This window comes from Coregonus clupeaformis, unplaced genomic scaffold, assembly GCF_020615455.1.
Source record: "Coregonus clupeaformis isolate EN_2021a unplaced genomic scaffold, ASM2061545v1 scaf0116, whole genome shotgun sequence".
Taxonomy (NCBI): Eukaryota; Metazoa; Chordata; class Actinopteri; order Salmoniformes; family Salmonidae; genus Coregonus; species Coregonus clupeaformis.
In genome coordinates, this window is record NW_025533571.1 from 613,897 (window position 1) to 622,500 (window position 8,604).

General features: G+C 45.4%; 1 protein-coding gene across 2 annotated transcripts in view; it reads left to right on the forward strand.

Moving 5' to 3' along the window:
• The first annotated feature begins 4,589 nt into the window (after positions 1-4,589).
• Positions 4,590-8,604, forward strand: part of LOC121581395 (GTP-binding protein Rheb-like) — a 37,132-nt gene continuing 33,117 nt past the window's right edge. The window contains exons 1-2 of one of the 2 annotated variants that reach the window (XM_041896902.2): positions 4,590-4,863; positions 6,288-6,359. In XM_041896902.2, coding sequence (XP_041752836.1) covers positions 4,812-4,863; positions 6,288-6,359 — 124 coding nt within the window. In that variant the 5' untranslated portion in view covers positions 4,590-4,811. The remainder of the gene's footprint in view (positions 4,864-6,287; positions 6,360-8,604) is intronic. The other variant, XM_041896903.2, reaches the window with a different exon arrangement.

The window sequence follows — 8,604 nt, forward strand, 5'->3', positions numbered from 1 at the left end:
TACATCTCTCCAGTGTACACAAGCAGTATCCAATCTAACAAGCTCCAAAGCGGTAAGAAAAACTCACCCTTGTCTGGCCATGGCTTCAAAGCGAGTTAGCCTGGCGGCTGAATGAAACAAAGGGGAGATGCAGACCAGCCCCACGTTGGGCGCCATTTGTCGTATCGGGTGAATGGTGGCAATTATTGCTGATAAACAAAGGAGTCCGCTCATACTGAACTTTGATCATAAGGTTTATTCAGATCACAAGCTTCAGCATAAGTGACAGATGTCATGACATCCGGAGAGCGACGCCTCAGAATGGATGCACTGCCCTTTCTTTGTCTAGCCCCTATTTATAAACAATGCAAAAAGATGGGTGGCTCCCTCTTCTGGCCAATTACCAGTCTCCCCTGTCTACTACACACTTCCTGTCTGTTGTATGTGGCGTTACACTAAAACATTCCCTCTTGATACTAAAATTAACGTCCTCTCTGGTTCCACTTAAAACATTAACAACGTCATAATCTCAATACACGACACCTGTCAACTATGTGTCTGTCTATCCCTGTTCTCTCCTCTCTGCACAGGCCATACAAACGCTTCACACCACGTGGCTGCTGCCACTCTAATCTGGTGGTCCCTGCGCGCACGACCCACGTGGAGTTCCAGGTCTCCGGCAGCCTCTGGAACTGCCGTTCTGCGGCCAACAATGCAGAGTTCATCTCAGCCTATGCTACCCTCCCTCGACTTCTTGGCGCTGACGGAAACATGAATTACCACAGAAAACACTGCTACTCCTACTGCTCTTCCTCGTCTGATCATGTGTTCTCGCATTCCCCGAGAGCATCTGGTCAGTGCGGCGATGGCACAGGAATCCTCATCCCTCCCAAGGGGGCATTCTCTCTTTTTCCCCCTTACCCATCTGTCTATCTCCTCATTTGAATTCCATGCTGTCACAGTCACTAGCCCATTCAAGCTTAACATCCTTGTCATTTATCGCCCTCCAGGTTCCCTTGGAGAGTTCATCAATGAGCTTGACGCCTTGATAAGTTCCTTTCCTGAGGATGGCTCTTCCCTCACAGTTCTGGGTGACTTTAACCTCTCTACGTCTGCCTTTGACTCATTTCTCTCTGCCTCCTTCTTTCCACTCCTTTCCTCTTTTGACCTCACCGTCCGTCCCCCTACTCCCAAGGCAGGCAATACGCTTGACCTCATCTTTACTAGATGCTGTTCTTCTACTAATCTCACTGCAACTCCCCTCCAAGTCTCCGACCACTACTTTGTATCCTTTTCTCTCTCGCTCTCCTCCAACACTACTCACTCTGCCCCTACTCAGATGGTAATGTGCTGTCGCAACCTTCTCTCTCTCTCTCCCGCTACGCTCTCCTCTTCCATCCTATCATCTCTTCCCTCTGCTAAATCCTTCTCCCTCCGATCTCCTGATTCTGCCTCCTCAACCCTCCTCTCCTCCCTTTCTGCATCTTTTGACTCTATGTCCCCTATCCTCCCGGCCGGCTCGGTCCTCCCCTCCAGCTCCGTGGCTTGACGACTCATTGCGAGCTCACAGAAGAGGGCTCCGGGCAGCCGAGCGGAAATGGCTCTGCCTCTAACCCTAGGAAGCTCTTTGCCACCTTCTCCTCCATGCTGAATCCTCCTCCTCCCCCCCCCTCCCTCTCTGTGGATGACTTTGTCAACCATTTTGAAAAGAAGGTTGACGACATCCGATCCTCATTTATTAAGTCAAATGACACCGCTGGTCCTGCTCACACTGCCCTACCCTATGCTTTGACTTCTTTCTCCCCTCTCTCTCCAGATAAAATCTTGCAACTTGTGATGGCCGGCCGCCCAACAACCTGCTCGCTTGACCCTATCCCCTCCTCTCTTCTCCAGACCATTTCCGGAGATCTTCTCCCTCACCTCACTCATCAACTCATCCTTGACCGCTGGCCATGTCCCTTCCGTCTTCAAGAAAGCGAGAGTTGCACCCCTCCTCAAAAAACCTACAATCGATCCCTCTGATGTCAACAACTACAGACCAGTATCCCTTCTTTCTTTTCTCTCCAAAACTCTTCAGCGTGCCGTCTCTAGCCAACTCTCCTGCTATCTCTCTCAGAATGACCTTCTTGATCCAAACCAGTCAGGTTTCAAGACTGGTCATTCAACTGAGACTGCTCTTCTCTGTGTCACGGCGGCTCTCCGAACTGCTAAAGCTAACTCTCTCTCCTCTGCTCTTATCCTTCTAGACCTATCCACTGCATTTAATACTGTCAACCATCAGATCCTCCTCTCCACCCTCTCTGAGTTGGGCATCTCCGGCGCTGCTCACTCTTGGATTGCGTCCTACCTGACAGGTCGCTCCTACCAGGTGGCGTGGCGAGAATCTGTCTCCACACCACGCGCTCTCACCACTGGTGTCCCCCAAGGCTCAGTTCTAGGCCCTCTCCTATTCTCTCTATACACCAAGTCACTTTGCTCTGTCATATCCTCACATGGTCTCTACTATCATTGCTACGCAGACAACACACAATTCATTTTCTCCTTTCCTCCATCTGATAACCAGGTGGCAAATCGCATCTCTGCATGTCTGGCAGACATATCAGTGTGGATGTCGGATCACCACCTCAAGCTGAACCTCAGCAAGACTGAGCTGCTCTTCCTCCCGGGGAAGGACTGCCCGCTCCATGATCTTGCCATCCCGGTTGACAACTCCAGTGTGTCCTCCTCCCAGAGTGCAAAGAACCTTGGCGAGACCCTGGACAACACCCTGTCGTTCTCCGCTAACATCAAAGCGGTGACCCGATCCTGCAGGTTCATGCTCTACAACATTTGCAGAGTACAACCCTACCGTACACAGAAAGCGGCACAGGTCCTAATCCAGGCACTTGTCATCTCCTGTCTGGATTACTGCAACTCGCTGTTGTCTGGGCTCCCTGCCTGTGCCATTAAACCCCTACAACTCATCCAGAATGCCGCAGCCCGTCTGGTGTTCAACCTTCCCAAGTTCTCTCACATCACCCCGCTCCTCTGCACACTCCACTGGCTTCCAGTTGAGGCTTGCATCTACTACAAGACCATGGTACTTGCCTACGGAGCTGTGAGGGGAACGGCACCTCCTTACCTTCAGGCTCTGATCAGACCCTACACCCAAACGAGGGCACTACGTTCATCCACCTCTGGCCTGCTAGCCCCACTACCTCTACAGAAGCACAGTTCCCGCTCAGCCCAGTCAAAGCTATTCGCTGCTCTGGCACCCCAATGGTGGAACAAGCTGCCCCACGACGCCAGGACAGCGGCGTCACTGACCACATTCCGGAGACACTTGAAACCCTACCTCTTTAAGGAATACCTGGAATAGTATAACAGTAATCCTTCTACCTCCCCCACCCCCCATACAATTGTTTTTTTTAAAGGGTGGTTGTCCCACTGGCTATCCTAAGGTGAATGCACCAATTTGTAAGTCGCTCTAGATAAGAGGATCTGCTAAATGATTTAAAAGTTTTTTTTTATGTAAATGTTTTCCCCTTGCGCCTGTCTTTCTCAAGTTCCTGTTTTCTAGTTTTGACCATTCTGCCTGCCCTGACCCTGAGATTGCCTGCCGTTCTGTACCTTTTGGACTCTGATCTGGATTACTGACCTCTGCCTGCCATTGACCTGTTTGCCTGCCCCGTTTTTGTAATAAACGTTTGTTCCTTCGACACTGTCTGCATCTGGGTCTTCTCCTGAAACATCTAAGGGATGCTCTCAATATATAATAATATGCCATTTAGCAGACGCTTTTATCCAAAGCGACTTACAGTCATGTGTGCATACATTTTTATGTATGGATCGAACCCACTAACCTGGCGTTACAAGCGCCATGCTCTACCCATTGAGCTACAGAGGACCACAGTAACAGTTTCAGTAATCGGTACAGTTCAGTGGTATTCACAAAACTACTTTATATTAATAAACCATGATTAGTCTGTGTGATATATATATACTGCATAACATATAAATATAACTAAAATAGCAATACAGTGGAAAACTGTAATTCCCCCCCAAAAATGAATTGAATTGTTACAGATCAAATACTCCTAATATTTCCCTGGATCTTGTCATGTCACAGATGAAACCAAACAGTTGGAGTTTCCACGCATTACTTAATCATTCTAACAACTTTCATGTAAAACTACCAATTAATTCTGTACAACACAACAACGAAAGTGTCATCCCCAGCATCAACATATATATAAGTCCGACCTCTCAATCTGACTGGCCTTCAGGCCTATCAATCATTCCAACCAATCAGGGCGCTTTGATACACTCCAGGGCCCCGCCCCCGTTTATTTTATAGCGATGATGTCTTTGAATAATGAATTATCGCACTGTATTACAGAGACCCCCCCCCGGATTATGAATGGCACAACCTCGGACCCACCAAGACGACTGTCAGGGCTACAACACTTACACAGGCCAATGGATGACAAGGGACAACGTCTCTGCTAGACTGACAGCTGTCTGATCCAATCATTGTTTAGTGTGAGACATAAAGCCCGCCTTTTATTCTGTACACAACCAATCAGAATCAGGCATTCAAGACTAATTAATGAGATGGCAAAGGGGAGTGACGTAGTTATTAGAGACGCCCCAGGTCTCTATGAAATCTACAGGAATTCAAATGTCTAATCCGTATATATATATATATGTTTTAATCCTTTGAGAATAAATAGTGATTTAAAAGAAAAACAGATCAGTTGTTGAACGGCTCTGCTCGTGATATTCTAATGCCGTTGATGTTGGAGGTTGCTCTTATCCACCTCGAGGACTAGATGCGATAGCCAGCACGAGATATGCCGCAGCCCAAATCACGAAAAATCGCCATCCTCGGGTACAGATCCGTAGGTGAGTCTCATTTTACCGTCGACCATAAAGAACCATACAAGATGCATGTTTAAGGCGCCCTTAAACACGCGCTTTAGGTAGAGGCCTCGCGTGTATTGGAATAGGCTCTCCTTATGAATAGGCTCTCCTTATGAATAGGCTCTCCTCATGAATAGGCTCTCCTCATGAATAGGCTCTCCTTATAATGCAGTTAAATTATAGGGAGTAGAAGATGTCACGAGACACCTCGCTGGAACAAATGAGCGCGCGCCACGAAGGTGAAACAGTGGACTAAAAGTCCAACTTGCTATTGACTATTTATATAACACTATGGGAGAATAAACGTGTTGGTCTTCAGTAATATTGTTCAATTCAAGAGAGAGAGAGCGCCCTGTCTTCTAAAATGTGCTAACGCGTGTTCAACTGGCATAGAGGCTACTGTACAAGTGGCCAGCCCAGCTACTGTACAGGCTATTCTACTGTAGATTCTGATGATGAGAGGTCACACGATTGCCTGTTATTAATTACATAGCTCTGCCTGTGGGTTGCTGTACTGGACACAGAATAGTAGCCTACTCACCACATTTATGTGTGTGTGAGACAGAGACAGAGACAGAGAGAGAGAGAGAGAGACAGAGACAGAGACAGATAGAGAGAGAGAGTGTGAGACAGAGAGAGAGAGAGAGAGAGAGAGAGACAGAGAGAGAGAGAGAGACAGAGACAGATAGAGAGAGAGAGTGTGAGACAGAGACAGAGAGAGAGACAGAGACAGACAGAGAGAGAGAGAGAGAGAGAGAGAGACAGAGAGAGAGAGAGAGAGAGAGAGAGACAGAGACAGATAGAGAGAGAGAGAGAGAGAGAGAGAGAGACAGAGAGAGAGAGAGAGAGACAGAGAGAGAGACAGAGAGAGAGACAGAGAGAGAGAGAGAGAGACAGAGAGAGAGAGAGAGAGACAGAGAGAGAGAGAGAGACAGAGACAGATAGAGAGAGAGAGTGTGAGACAGAGACAGAGACAGAGAGAGAGACAGAGACATATAGAGAGAGAGAGAGAGAGAGAGAGAGAGAGAGAGAGACCAGTGAAGAACAAACACCATTGTAAATACAACCCATATTTATGTTTATTTATTTTCCCATTTGTACTTTAACTATTTGCACATTGTTACAACACTGTATATATACATAATATGACATTTGAAATGTCTTTATTCTTTTGGAACTTCTGAGTGTAATGTTTACTGTTCATTTTTTTATTATTTAATTCACTTTTGTTTATTATCTACTTGACTTGCTTTGGCAATGTTAACATACGTTTCCCATGCCAATAAAGCCCTTGAATTGAGAGAGAGAGAGAGAGAGAGAGAGAGAGAGAGAGAGAGAGAGAGAGAGAGAGGCGTTTTTTTCCCTCAGCTGATAAATTACATCCTACATGTTTTTTTTTTCTGCAGGAAAGTCCTCGCTAACAATTCAGTTTGTGGAAGGCCAGTTTGTTGACTCATATGACCCAACAATAGAAAACAGTAAGTGTCTTTATTCAGATACATTCAGAAACACATTAAGTCATATATCTTGGTGGTGTGAAACTGGTATAATTCCATAGCAGTAGCACAGAGTAATTTACATATTAATGTATTCAAATTTAGAGCGCATTAGGTTTTCACCTTGCTCCCAGTGTTTCAGCTTGATCTGGTGCAAGTTGCGGCACACCACACACCAACACACACACACACACACACACACACACACACACACACACACACACACACACACACACACACACACACACACACACACACAGTTTCCCTGTCTCTATAATAGCTTTCTTTACCAGTGTTCATCTCAGGTGTGATCTAAGTTATGGGCTGTGTGTTTAACTGATCTGGTGCCTTCAGAAAGTTATTCACACCACTTGACTTATTCCACATTTTGTTGTGTTACAGTCGGAACTCAAAATGGATTAAATGGATTTTTTTTCTCTCACCCATCTACACACAATACCCCATAATCACAAAGTGAAAACATGTTTTTAGAAATTTGTGCAGATTTATTGAAAATTACAGCTGTGAGTCTTTCTGGGTGAGTCCCTAAGAGCTTTGCACACCTGGATTGTGACAATATTTGCACATTATTCTTTTAAAAATTCTTCAAGCTCTGTCAAGTTGGTTGTTGATCATTGCTAGACAGCCATTTTCAAGTCTTGCCATAGATTTTCAAGCCGATTTTTAATTCAAAACTGTAACTAGACCACTCAGGAACATTCAATGTTGTCTTGGTAAGCAACTCCAGTGTATATTTGGTCCTGTGCTTTAGGTAATTGTCCTGGTGAAAGGTGAATTTGTCTCCCAGTGTATGTTGGAAAGCAGACTGAACCAGGTTCTCCTCTAGGATTTTGCCTGTGCTTAGCTCTAGTCCGTTTATTTTTATCCTAAAAAACTCCCCTCGTCCTTGTCGATGACAAGCATGCTTGAAAATGTGAAGAGTGGTACTCCGTAATGTGCGGGATTTGCCCCAAACATAAGGCTTTGTATTCAGGACATAAAGTTAATTTCTTTGCCACATTTTTTTCAGTTTTACTTTAGTGTCTTATTGCAAACAGGATGCTTGAAAATAGGAAGAGTGGTACTCAGCAATGTGTTGTGTTGGATTGGCCCCAAACATAACACTTTGTATTCAGGACATGAAGTTAATTTCTTTGCAACAAACAGGATGCATGTTTTGTAATATTTGTATTCTGTACAGGCTTCCTTCTTTTCACTCTGTCATTTAGGTTAGTATTGTGGAATAACTACAATGTTGTTGATCCATCCTCAGTTTTCTTCTATCACAGCCATTAAACTCTGTAACTTTTTAAACTCACCATTAGCGTCATGGTGAAATCCCTGAGCGGTTTCCTTCCTCTCCAGCAACTGAGTTAGGAAGGATGTCTGTATCTTTGCAGTGACTCAAAGGATTATTCAATGTCTGCTTTTTTATTTGTACCCATTTACCAATAGGTGCCTTTCTTTGCAAGGCATTGGAAAACCTCCCTGATCTTTGTGGTTGAATCTGTGTTTGAAATTCACTGCTAGACTGAGGGACCTTACAGGTAATTGTATGTGTGGGATACAGTGATGAGGTAGTCATTCAAAAATTATGTGACTTGTTAAGCACATTTTTACTCCTGAACTTATTTAGTCTTGCCATAAAAGGGGTTGGATTAAATTGTTTTCCCCCCTCATCAATCTACACACAATACCCCATAATGACAAAGCAAATTATTAAAAATCAAAGAATGGAAATCTCAGATTTACATAAGTATTCAGACCCTTTACTCAGTACTTTGTTGAAGCACCTTTGGCAGCAATTACAGCCTCAAGTCTTCTTGGGTATGTTGCTACAAGCTTGGCACACCTGTATTTGGGGAGTTTCTCCCATTCTTCTCTGCAGATCCTCTCAAGCTCTGTCAGGTTGGATGGGGGGGGCGTCGCTGCACAGCAATTTTCAGGTCTCTCCAGAGATGTTCGATCGGGTTCAAGTCTGGGCTCTGGCTGGGCCACTCAAGGACATTCAGAGACTTGACCCAAAACCACTCCTGCGTTGTCTTGGCTGTGTGCTAAGGTTCATTGTCCTGTTGGAAGGTGAACCTTTGCCACAGTTTGAGGTCCTGAACTCTCTGGAGCAGGTTTTCATCAAGGATCTCTCTGTACTTTGCTCCGTTCATCTTTCCCTCAATCCTGACTAGTCTCCCAGTCCCTGCCGCTGAAAAACATCCCCACAGCATGATGC